General features: G+C 36.9%; 1 protein-coding gene and 1 long non-coding RNA gene across 4 annotated transcripts in view; one reads left to right on the top strand and one right to left on the bottom strand.

The window, feature by feature from the left end:
• Positions 1-13,042, bottom strand: part of SLAIN2 (SLAIN motif family member 2) — a 35,303-nt gene that overhangs the window by 4,980 nt on the left and 17,281 nt on the right. For 2 of the 3 annotated variants that reach the window (XM_075500038.1, XM_075500040.1), the window contains exons 4-7: positions 12,485-12,646; positions 10,836-11,195; positions 8,336-8,473; positions 3,079-3,156 (exon numbers count right to left, since the gene is read on the bottom strand). In XM_075500038.1, the coding sequence (XP_075356153.1) occupies positions 3,079-3,156; positions 8,336-8,473; positions 10,836-11,195; positions 12,485-12,646 (738 nt within the window). The remainder of the gene's footprint in view (positions 1-3,078; positions 3,157-8,335; positions 8,474-10,835; positions 11,196-12,484; positions 12,647-13,042) is intronic. The other variant, XM_075500039.1, reaches the window with a different exon arrangement.
• On the top strand, positions 675-3,985 carry LOC142409046 (uncharacterized). Its single transcript, XR_012775493.1, has 3 exons — positions 675-864; positions 1,846-2,000; positions 3,856-3,985. It is a non-coding gene; the product is annotated as an uncharacterized LOC142409046 (long non-coding RNA).

Here is a 13,042-nt window from a genome sequence, read left to right as displayed (position 1 = left end):
TAAAAACTGAATATAGCTTTAGGCCTCTTATAGGCCCAACAGGGAAAAGGTTTTTAGGTACAGAAATATAAGCAATGAAAAGCTGTAACTGAAGGAATCTTGTCACGTTCCCAGTGAAAGTAAGCATCCAGTAAATTAGTCCTCTCCATTCTCTCCAGTTTTCTGTTGACCATATTTTACCATGCTTCCAACTTGAGCTGTCAATTCATAAAACGTTTCCTGTCAGCACAGCATTGCAGGGAGCTGTATTCATTCTTGTACATAAAGGAATGAATTGTCTTCCAATGTGTCGTGATCTCCAAAGCAGTCCACATGATGCAATCTCTGGCAAACTGCCTAATAATTCTGCTCTACATATAAAGAATTTTGTCTTAGAGCAGTTTTGGATATTTAATAAAACTCATTTTGGCCTATTTGTAAGACAGGATTCACAAAGAGTGAGGTACAGCCTTAGTCAAAGACTATTTGATAATTGTATACCCATGTGCAGTATTGAGCTGATCCATGTTTAATAAAAACATGAAACGTGTAAGGGCAGTGCTTAACTTCTTTACGCAACTCCACCTCCTTAGAAACTAAACAACTAGAGCCAACTACAATTAGAACATCTGGCAACAATAAAAATAAATGGCACTGTGCAGTCACAACATTTAGATTTCCCACCCTCTCTGGATTCTCTCCTGGCAGGGAGCAAGAGATCCCCACCTGGCAAAGTAGGATGCTGTGAAGCTACAACCTTATCTGGCTTGCACCCCAAGGCCAGGTGCTGCACACCGACTTGGAGCCAGAATCAGTTCCGATGCAGCTGTTAAATCATAACCATCATGATAAGATGATTCAGACCGATATGAAAGAACAGATGAGGTAAAACAATGGGAATCAAACTGTTCTGTCATCTCAGTACAAGACAGACATGGACCTGTTGGAGCAGGTCCAGAGGAGGGCCACAAAAATGATCAGAGGGATGGAACACCTCTCTGATGAGGACAGGCCGAGAAAGTCGGGGTTGTTCAGCCTGGAGAAGAGAAGGCTCCAAGGAGATCTTACTGCACCCTTCCAGTACTTAAAGGGGGCTTATAAGAAAGATCGGGACAAACTTTTTAGCAGAGCCTGTTGCAATAGGACAAGGGGTAATGGTTTTAAACTAAAAGAAGGTACATTCAGACTAAATAGAAGGAAGAAATTTTTTACCATGAGGGTGGTAAAATACTGGAACAGGTTGCCCAGAGAGGTGGTAGGTGCCCCATCCCTGGAGACATTCAAGGTCAGGTTGGACGGGCTCTGAGCAACCTGATCTAGTTGAAGATGTCCCTGCTCATTGCAGGGGGGTTGGATTAGGTGACCCAAACCATTCTATGATTCTGTGACCTGACTCATACTGGATTGCTGTATAAGCCTTAACAAATCTGTACAGTGAGGTAAAGAGCTAGTTGAATGTATTTTGAACTGTTTTACACAAAATGGTAAAAAAAAAGCCAATGTCTGTGTGTGAAAGGTGTCAAGCTATGTAATGAACAGTATTTTAAGAAATTAAAACCAATTGTTGCTCATAGTTGTTTATTCTTTTGAAACAGAAGTCTTGTTTTGTTACTGAATAATGCTTCTATACTTGTGAGAATGTCAGATCAGAAGCAAGAAAATCAACACCTCAAGGACTATAAAATAGCAAATAACAGAAAAGGACATGTTGGGTCCTCACTTGCAGTGAGGAATGACAGCAGGTATAAACTGGAATATGTAACTGGCAGTGCAACATGCTCGGTTCCTCATTCTCTCAGGTTTAATAAAATTTTACAAATAATATAAACTCAAAGAGAATTTAATTTTCTGTACATTTCTGTACAGCTCCAGACTAGGCCATTGACCTAATAAGTGTTCCAGACATCCAGATGAAGGTGAAGGCATGGCCAGCTGGAAAGACAGCACGGAAAGCTTTGCACAGGAATCGAGATGGTGGTCTTACACCAAAGCAGAACATTGAGAGAACTTTTCTCCATTTGGTATGAAATATTATGAAGACTATTAGAGACCTCCTATTCAGCCATGTGAATCTGTTCCAAAGTCATTATACTTTGCTAAAACTTTCTGCATGGAATGAAGTTGAGTCAAAGAAGTTAGTTGTTAAACCACTGAGAGAAACGCATGCATTTTGTCAGCCACCCTCAGTATCTGCACGAAGGACTCTCACAATCCTTAAAGGATTCTAGCATACAGAGCTTATGAATTGGTCTGAAGTGAAATACGATCTTTAAAATGAGATCTTCTGGATTGTAATAGACAACAGGACCAACTATGCTTAAAACCAAAATCATGAACTTGTTTTATCTTAGTAGTGAAATTGAGGCAGTGTCATATACAAGGCTGTCAGAATTAATTAAAAGTTAAAGCTTGTCTAATTGGATTAGAGACTCAATATATTTCATTTTCTTCTACAAAAGAAGCTAACTTCAGCCATTAGCAAACTGGAATATTATATACAATAGTCTCCAATTCCTTGAGAAAAAATTACAAATCTAAATTATTGTATGTTGGGGTTAATCTTCCAGTTTTGAGAGGAAAAGAGAAAGCACAAGCATGTGCGCATGTATGTGCAAAACAAGCTGACATTCTGTGCTCATCTGTTCAAGGATAAACTCGTTAGCTTTTGTTTCCAGCACAAAGGATGATATTTTCTATTGTCTGCATATTTTTGCACAATCAAAAAAAGAAAAATTTTTATAACTTTTGTTTTAAAAAACCCTGTATTTTACAATTTAAAAGATTCCTATCCAAATGTAGCCCTAATGAATATGGATTCAGGAGTCTACTTTTCTAATCCAGATTTCCTGATTAATGCTAGAAGTCACCAATCCTGGGATTTTATCTCAAAATCCAATTTAATACGTTTTTTCCCATATGATGCAGGGTTTTTTTTTTATGTTTAGACCAAAATGTTATATACTTTGATACAGCAAGGACCACTTGGTTAATCTCGACATGCAACAGCAATTTTATTAATCTAGAATGTGTGAGATTTAATGCAGGTGAACAATTATCTGAGATTTGCTGGAGCTTGACAAGAGGTTGTAAGTTAATTACCTCCTTTTGTAGATGGAGTTTGAAGAAACTGTTTGGTTTTGAAGGCAGCACGAGGCAAATTTTTCTGCCTTTGCAGAGCTGTTGAAAGACAAGAAGTGTTATATTTGTCTAAAAGGATAAGAAAACTAAATTTACTGGGAATTTCAGAATTGCATCCACTTGTGAGGCATCAAGGAACAGAGTGAGTAAAACACTCAAAAAGCTGTTATTACTCTGGAAGCGATGGGGTTTTTTAAACGGTGCTTGCTCTTAATGGCGAAGAGTTACAGAGGAGCGTGTCAGAAATTTTGCAGTGCAAAACGCGCAGATTCTGTAAGAGTAAAGCTTCTTGCAGGGCCAAAAGCCCAGAAAGGCAAAAAAAATTAATACACCAAAGGGAGAACAAGCCACCTAGCAAACATGCTACAGCAATATGAGTGGAATATTAGATACAAAGATGAAATTAAACTGTCATATTTGACCTAGTGAGACTAAACTTTTCATTTTAAGTTTTAAAAAGTTTCAGTTTTAAAGGAGTTTTAAAAAAAATATTTTAACACTATACAAAAGCATAAATCTTTGTCTAAACGTGATCATCATATAAAAAAGGTTTTTTTTTTAGTTACGCAAACACAAGCCATTTTGAGAGATGTGGGTTTTTTTCCTCCTCAAAAGGTATGCAAGAGGACTCAAACTTAAAATGAAGACATCACATTAAGAATTATCAGCTGCCAGCATGTAGACAGCATGACAAAAATTGGGTTTTTTAATTGCTCCTACGTCCTGCCTTTTTTCTAGTAATGTTCAAGGGTTGATACTGTCTTAAAATGACCTCACTACCTACCATTTACGAAGAGAGAAGCCAATGTTCCAAGAGCTGCAGAATCTTGGCAAGGAGAGAACTACCTATTGCCAGAAGGAAGGCGTCGACTCAGCGTATTTTCACCACACCATATTTAAGGGGGGAAGGAGGAAAGCAGTCAATGAAATAAAGCTTTGCCTACACAAAGGCTTCTTAAAATGATAAGGTATGAATAAACGTCTCTGCTCACCTCAGTGTATGGAGTTTTATACCAGCATAAAACTGATTGCACTAGCAAGGCTTATTTCCATAGTGAGAAGGAGGAAAGATAGGGGAACAGCTGTGCATAAAGACCCTGAGTAAGAAAGCTCAGTCATCCTACCACCAGTTGCTGATACCGCTATAAAGAAGGTAGGGGAAGAGCAATTAGAGTCCTAATAATATTAGTTAATCCTTTTCTAAACTTGATAGCATATAATAATTGCCATCACCTTTCCTATCCTTCCGTCAATGCAAAATTCACAATATTTTGTGAACTATAAAAGACGTTCATCATGTGTTTTACCTTCATTCTGAAAATATGACTAAAATTCATTTTAGTCTTAATGACTAAAACCTGTCATTTTCAACAAACAGCAAAAAGGAATTAGTGTTTATAAACATGATAAAATGCTGCATGTGGCTATTAAGAATAAAAAAACCTATTCCTTCTACCAACTAGGATCTAATGCAAAAAACCACGTGGCAATATGCAATTCTTATTCAACTTCTGGCACATGGTCTTGCTATAAACTTTTTTTAAAGGCATACCCATAAACAGCCAAATAAGCACAGTAAGATGTTTAAAAATGAGCACAATTCCTAGGAATTTAGTGAGGCAGTCCACTGGCCAGAGTGTTTCTGTCCACAAGCATTCCATTATACCATTTTTTACTGAATCAGTGTTTTTGTTATACCACACAAAATCAAGAACAGCTCTTTCCTTCATATTTATGATCTTGAATTTAGTTTGCCCTAACTCATTCAGATTTAAATATGCTACTGCACACGGCACTAAGTTTCTTCCCCCATCATTACTTACAGTACTTGCAAATCAGAGATGTGGGATGATATGGAAAGGATTTAAAAAAATATATATGTCAAATTCTTTCCTTCTCAATGGAGGCTCCAGGAAACAGAGATTCAATAGCTAGACAATTATGTGCACCAAATCACTGAAAAGAACTTCAGGCACTGCAATTTCAGCAATGCTGAGGAAACATGCAGTTTGAGGTAAGCGTGGTGTGCATGGTTATCCACACTATTTCCTGCTCTTGAAGCGCTCCGTATGCTATTACATTACCTGTCACAAACAGTGCATGCTGAATACATGTAGTTACGTTTACTTCTAATCAACCAAATTGGAATACTCTGTTTCCTCAAAACATACACTTTCTTCTTTTACTCTGAACATGCCAAGCAGCTGGATCTTGGCAAGCAGACTAGTTACTTTACTGATAGTTTGAACAATCTACAGCTTAGCTCTTTGAAAAAGTATTACATTTAACTCTGCTTAAACATTCATGTGCTAACAGTGCCAGATAAGTACAAATGTATCACACGCAATCCACTAGAAAGCACGTTGCTCCTATGTGGAAGCCACCCTGGAAGTTCTACAGCTTTGCACAATCTACGTGGTGTAGGACGCAAATACAGAGACTTCCTGTCATTCTAACATTTTAAAGTCTAAAAGATTTTTCCTTGGAGAACACAGGTATTACTGTATCTTCCAGTGTTTTAAGGTGAAATATTTAATAGCTTTCACCCAAAAAAGTACTTTCTGCACAATGGCATGGAGAACCAGATGTAAATGAAGATTCTAATAGTTACAACTACTGTTTAATTCACTCATTCTCAATCTCTTTTCAAAAAGAATTTGGATTTTCCACCACATTACAGCTAAAACTTAAAATGCCAAATGTTTTCACGTTTTACAGTTGTACCTCTAAACATATGATAAGTATCCTCCCTCTACTCTTTAAGCAAGCGTGTACAATTTGCCTATGTAACCATAACAGGAATTGTCTTTTCAGAAACTTACTGGATTCCTAACTCATTTTTGAACGCCAGCAATCATAGCAAGTTCAGTATTGCAGCCCCAGCAAATGTGCAAGTAAATTATGAACAGCAGATCTTTGACAAGGAGAAAAGTAGTGACCTCGGGTGGCAAGCCAGCATCCTTGCAAAGGTAAGCTCATGCAAAACTAGCAGGTATATGAGGAAGCTTTGAATCCCAAGACCCAGAAGTCATTGCCAAGGGAAAACAAAAATTTGCTGCAATTTAACAGTGCTTTGTGCAAGGTGGCAAAATATAAGACCAATAAAACAAAAAGTATACAATAAAAAGGACAAAATTCTGGAAATTTTTATACAATGTACAGTTTTGCAGAAAATTTTTTAATCCAGACTAAGCAAAGATACTTACTCATTGACTTCATACACAAACCGTTTTACGATTGTCAATAGCAAGACTCTGACAAACATCTGTAAGAGCAGGGAAACTGTAAAAGCTAGAAATCTGGGCTTTATTAATGACACTTAACTTACATTTAAATGTAAGTTGGTCTAGAGTGGTTCACATTTGGGGAAAGATTCCCATGAAAGGCAAGCAAATTTACCTAGTCATTTCTGTGATTCTCAATCCATCCACAAGTTGAAAAAAATTATATTATATATAAACATAAGTCACACTACTTTGGCTCCTGCAATGAAGTAAGTCACTAAATATGGAATAAATATTCATATTTATTATGAATAAATATTGAATAAATATTGAACTTCTGCTGTCTGATCCTTCCATAAAGTTTCACTGTGAATATACTTTTAATACTGGAAATAACCTTCTAGCCAACTAAGCTGCCCTCTGTGCTCTTCCTTTCCCAGTTCACTCAATTTTAAAACACAAAAAAAAATCTGTACAGGTTTTTACTAAAAAATATTTTTTCCTTCATTTTCTTCCAGGTCATTTTGATTATTCTTCCCATCCCAAAAATAACGCAGTTGGAGAGCTGCTCTCCAACTGCCCCAAGTGCTTTATAGTTTGATAAGCCTGCCTAACAGATGACAGTCCTGCATTTGAACTACACACATGCCCTTTCAGTTGTAAATCCCACCTTCTGAGCATTTGTGAAGATTGGAAGAAGGGGGCAAGGTGAAAGGATGTGGGGGTAACTGATATGAACAATCGCAAGGTCACATTAACTTCTCTGGCTACAGTATCACACCTGGAACTGACTGTCCACACAACCCTTACATCTGGTCTGAGTCACTACAAAGATAAAAATCTTGTAGTCATTGGCATGGTCTGTATTCATTATTCTGTATTTAACTGTATTTGGTTGCATTAACACACTGTTTTGAAAGGACTAGTTAACAAGACCAACTAGGTATGCCAGTATGCCTTTACTGTTCAATGGGTAAAAAAAACCCAACCTACTAGTTTCATTCACAAATATTATCTTACATTTCCCGTCACATCTTTAGATTACTGATGAACTTTTATCATAGAACTTTTATAGTTCAAAGCTCTACACATAACAATATTCATAATGTGTTCTTCCCTTGAAAATGTCACACAAGGTTATTAATTCTGAAACTTGTTTTAAAATAAAATGGTCAGGAAACATTTAAATAACAGGAACTGCCAATATTGACATATAAAGAAGCAGTGAATATTTATGTTTCATTTGCTTTGGCTTCTTTAAGGTCACCATTTTTAAGAGACTTGTGAGATTAGCAGCGTTCTCACATCAGCAGTTCACTTTTGGACAAACTAGCAGCCATGAGCACCGCGTTCTCACATTAGCAGTACACTTTTGGACAAACTAGCAGCCACTAGCCCAGCAATGGGCTAATTTGTTTCATGGGACACAGGTTCATCCAAACTTTTTCTGAGAAATACTGACACTGAAAAAAGTAAAAAAAATCTGCAACTGAATATATATTTTTCAGGTGACAAAACAAAAAGAGAAAATAAACTGCAAACAAGGGTTAAACTTGCATGAATTATTTCAGATCAGGTTTCACTATTTAAAAAAGCAATAAACATCATCTAAGTAAGTAATTTCATAGTCTAGTAAGTTTTCGTAGTCTGAAAATAAAATTCCACAGTATAAAGCACTATACCTTCTGTAAATCACAGAAAATAAATGGTTTCTGAGATGTGTAACACTACTGTATTTATACTGTAGTACTTCTACATATGCTATTAGGAAACTACGAATGATACCTTAATAAGAGATCAGGAATTCTTTGAATATACTCAGTACCAGATTTTCTGTACCAAAAAAGCAGATTTTCATACAGGTGTGATTAAAAATCAAGATTAGTATCTCCAGTGTGACATGCAATGTTTCTCTTTGCCATGAAACTGGAAGACAGCTGAGTACCATCACTTAATTCTGAAATACACACTGAAGCGTCACTAAAGGTACTTACTGGCTGAGGCTTGAGGTTGAATGCGAGGTATTCCTCCATTTGGCACTTGGAAGTTTGAGTCACTTCTGCTGTTTTTCACAGACTCAGCTTGGATGTTAGATGTCCTGGACAGGTTTGGAAGACTACGCCTTAGTTTTTCTGTATGAAATAATACAAAGGTACCACATGTAGTCTGATGCCAGCCAAAGTTCATGTTATGAACCAACAGTTGAACCCCAAATCTAAGTGACACAAAATGTTAGGCATATAAAACTATACTGCAATTTAAAAGCATATTTTGTTACATTAAAGTTCTTCCCTTATCTTGAATTCAAGTTCTATATTATTCTCAGATCTATCATATACAAAATATTTATATAAAAAGCAAGAATGTACGTTTTTCACCTGTGGTGAAAAAAGTCAAGCATAGTGTGTTTTGAAATTGAAACATATCTGGATGATGATTCTCTGGGTTTTGTTCTACCATTACGGAAACTGAATAGGCAAACCTAATTTGCAGTTTTGCACGCTTTCTGAAGTCTTTACCTAGAAAGTTATTTATAATATAGAATGCTTGCCTGAAGATTAAACACACATAGTAATTGTTTGAGTCAATTTTGGGACTACCCAGTCCCATATCAGCACATACAACAAATAACAGCGACGCACTTGGAAAGAAACTCTTCACACACACCATTCAAAATTACTGAAGTGTCCAGTTATGCTTCATCTTTCACATATGACTTGACTACCTATTCAGCTAATGCTGGTTCTTCAAGGGTCTTCTAAAATTTGTACCATTGCTCACAGAATACAAAAAGATGCCATTAAATATCTCTCAAGTCTAATGACATTCTGTGTATCTCCAACCCATGCAGAACTGGGTTGATGACATACTTCGGATAGAAGACTGCAGATGCCTCGTCAGGGTGAGCGGCCAACCTGATTCTGTGGAGGGATGCAGGAAAGAAGTACACTAACCATGCACAAGCACTGAAGATGAAAACAAAAGTAAGAGTCTTCATAGGCTGAATATTCCTACAAGTGTACTTTCTGCACTTAGTAGTTTGCATAGCAGTTGGTACATTGTTGAACTCTGTTAACCAAATTTCCCTCTAACCATTCGAGAGAAAAAAACACACAAACAATTTTTTTGGCTGCTGCTATATCAACTCTGAATATCCAAGCAACATTCGACTGCACAAAAAACACTGCAAGAGAATTCCTTAGAAGTGTTTCAGAAACACATGATCGCACGCTCTATTTTGATCCCTCTGGTATGTGGGATACCAGCTTTTGGTACTTTGCCTCTCATGGGATATTTTTGTTGTCTAGCATGCATTAAGACTTTGACAAAACCCTAGAAAAGAACAGGAAAGGAATTCTTAACTAAGTCACAATATAATTGATTAGCTTTTGTGTTATACATTTTCCTATATACCTAAAACTTCCCCAAACCACTATTACTAGATGAGACTTAAGCTAACCCTTCCAAAGATACTTGAATAGCTAATTAAATTTGCAGGATCACCTTCCCCAAAGCTCCAGCCTAACACATTGATTTTCCTGATTAAAATTCTAAAATTTCTTAGTCAATGAAATTCTGTAAGTGTCATAGACCTCTTTGCTATTTTAGGGAGAAAAAACACCCAGAAAATAAATGGTTTAAAAATGCATTTCTATATCATCTCTATTGCAGACACTTTGCATCCAGCTTACCTGAAAGATGAAAAAATAAGGTGAATTCTTAATACCTAAATGTGTATTATTTCTGAATTCAAGATTTTATCTGCCAGATAACAACTACATTTGTTAAAATGGCAATATGCTTGTGAAATTTCAGCCCAATTAAAGGAGTTTCTGCCAGATTGCTACCAGGAAAAAGTACATTCAAGAAAGAAAAATCATATCAGGATATGATATTTTTTCTATGCCAATATAGTATAACTGTGTCAAGTTTACTGCAAGCTTTACTTTTTATTACACAGCAGTTTGCACAGCTTTGAGATATCTAAAGTATCCAACAAAGGCATGACTCAAGTACCAATATTTTTAAGGCTGTGTTCATGCTCAAAGGGTTCAGAATTCTGCACTGCCAGAAGAAAGCATTCAGCTATCTCACAGGCTACAGGCATGCATAAATTGCCATGTTACTCTTATCTGACCACAGTTACTTCATCTGCATTTTACTCTGTCATCTGCAAGGCCTAACCCTACTGGTAAATGATAGTTTCCCTTGGGCTCCGCTTTATTTTAGTACATTTGCCTGCCAAAGATAGAACTTGGTCACCACGAAACTCCATTACACCACATCTAAAATAAATATAAGCCTATCCACTCATCTGACTGTAAGGTTCCCCAGCAGAACTTAAACTTTGCTTGCTCTGCTTTTCCTTCAACAACTCTGAGATTAAACCATTATGTTAACCAGGCATATAGTTTTAACACTTCACACTGACCAAAATCCTTTACAGGAACAACACAACTACTTGTGTAATGAATTTGAGACAGAGCTTTTTACCTTCACTTTTGACATTACTAGTCTGCAAATCTGTAGGATGGCCTTGAAGTGAAAGACGAGGTTGCTGTAAACGACTAATCATAGGTTGGGGAGACACTCTACTGTATTCTATGCTTCGAGCAGGTGATCGGGAGCGAGGTGAATTCCTTGGAGATTGTTTTGGTGAAGGCCAGGGAGAACTGCGAGGTGATGGTGAGAACCTGTTAACAGCAGGGTGCACTGTGTGATGTGTGCCATCTTCTTCATCTTCTAAACTCTGTGCATCAAGCTCTTGATCGCTGAACGTGCCTCGCCTTGTAGAATTGCAAGAAGAACCAGAACTACGCCGAGAAGCAGTTGCTGCATACTCTTGCCGGAGACCTGGCAACGACGAGAACATCGTTTACTTGCTTCCAGCCCACAAATGGTTCAAACTAGAGACAGCGCATACAAATATCTACCCAGTGCTCAAACTCACATTTGGCTCACCTTAACTCCATTTATTTGTAACTTAACTCCTTTTATTTGTAACTTATTATAACTCCTAAATTAATTCCAGATTAGTATCAAAAAAGTTATCTACCAGCTGATGTCTTGAAATACATAGGTGAGCTCATTCCTTTTCCTACTACAGCAATCATCAGTATAGGTGTGTTGTGTACTTGTTCATCTTCTCTCCCACAATAGATACTAGCAACACAGGCTACACCTTAATTTTGGTATCATGTAATATCCTATAACAATTATAGCAGCCACAATGAAACGTCTCTTGCAATGTATTAGTAAATATAACAAAAAAGCTATATGGCAAACTACCCCTAGAGAAACTAGTTGTTAGACCAGTGGTCTCCCAAGTCAGGGTGCATGCACCCCAGGGGGTACGCAAAACAATCCACTGGGGTGCAGGAAGAAAATTTTGTACTACTACTAAAATAATATTTTTAAAATAGCATTTATTTCATCTTTATCTCATCCTCTTTAAATTTCTATTTTTGTATACACTTGTGTATTTTTGTGTATATAATATATTAGTAAAGTAGTACAGTGTATATAATTTATAAAAAAATGTACATATATATATTGGGGGTTTGATTTTTTTTTTCCACTGACAGTGGTACGCAGTAAAAAAGTCTGGAGACCACCTACTTAGACAACTGAAATTACTACCACTTTCTGCAGTCTCAGAGGGACAAAAAGATAGACAAAGTCTCAACTAAACCTATAATAAATGAGAGACATCTACATAGGTGCTTTTCTTCACTATTCTTTGCCATATTGACTTTACATTTTGGTGATTTAAATCATGGTTTAAGCACTGATGTCAACAAGACTGGATTACATCGGGAAGGCACATATCTCCTGAGAAGACTGGTGGCAGGCAGCAGTCCAGTCTAATGACCATCCTTTTAGCATATACTATATGCTACAAATTCATATTCTCCCTTGCATTTCTTTTGTCCACTGTTCCTAAAGAACACTGCTGCACAGCAACTTCCTTTCCTTATCCTGGAGGCAGAAGTCCTTAGCCAGCCTTCTCAGGAGAATAACATTTGTATATCCATAGTAGAATCTACACCCCTTTTCCATACCTGCTAAGCAAGTGCTACTGCATTTATTCCATTAAAAAATATCAACTGCTCCACTTTGTTTTCAGGATGGACAATACTTACTTTCTTCCTGCATTCGTGCTAGAATTTGCACATCTGTAACATCATTCAGCTTGTAATTAGACCCAATAGAGTCTTCATCCATCTCTGATGCACTTAATTCACTGTCCAGAGAGGACTGTGGACTTAGCGGAGGATTTCTATCTGCTGAACTTTTAAGATAACCTATGGAAAGAAAATAAAGTAATAGGAAATGGTTAAAAAAAAAAAAGGGCAGAAAAGGCAAGCTGTATTTCCTTTCTTAGTAAAAGAACCACCAATCTGAAAACAGATTATGACTGAGACATTGAGTCTGACAGACCATTTGAAACATTTAATTGTGAACCTAGGCTGAAAATATAATTTACGCAAGCAGAGCTTAGCCATCACCTTCTAACAATAAGCAACTTTATAAAATCATTATAATGGTGGCAAAACAAATTAATGACATACAATCTGGTCTACCTGTATCAAGTTTCAACTGCTATGAAGTTTGCACAGCTCTTATAGAAAGAGCAACTGCGTACCTGTTCCACTTGTGCTTTCATTCTTATCTCTGCACACTGCCTTGTAAGACCTAAG

Source organism: Mycteria americana, chromosome 4, assembly GCF_035582795.1.
Source record: "Mycteria americana isolate JAX WOST 10 ecotype Jacksonville Zoo and Gardens chromosome 4, USCA_MyAme_1.0, whole genome shotgun sequence".
Taxonomy (NCBI): Eukaryota; Metazoa; Chordata; class Aves; order Ciconiiformes; family Ciconiidae; genus Mycteria; species Mycteria americana.
The sequence above is the reverse complement of the archived record's forward strand: the minus strand, read 5'-3'. Positions and strand labels throughout refer to the sequence as shown.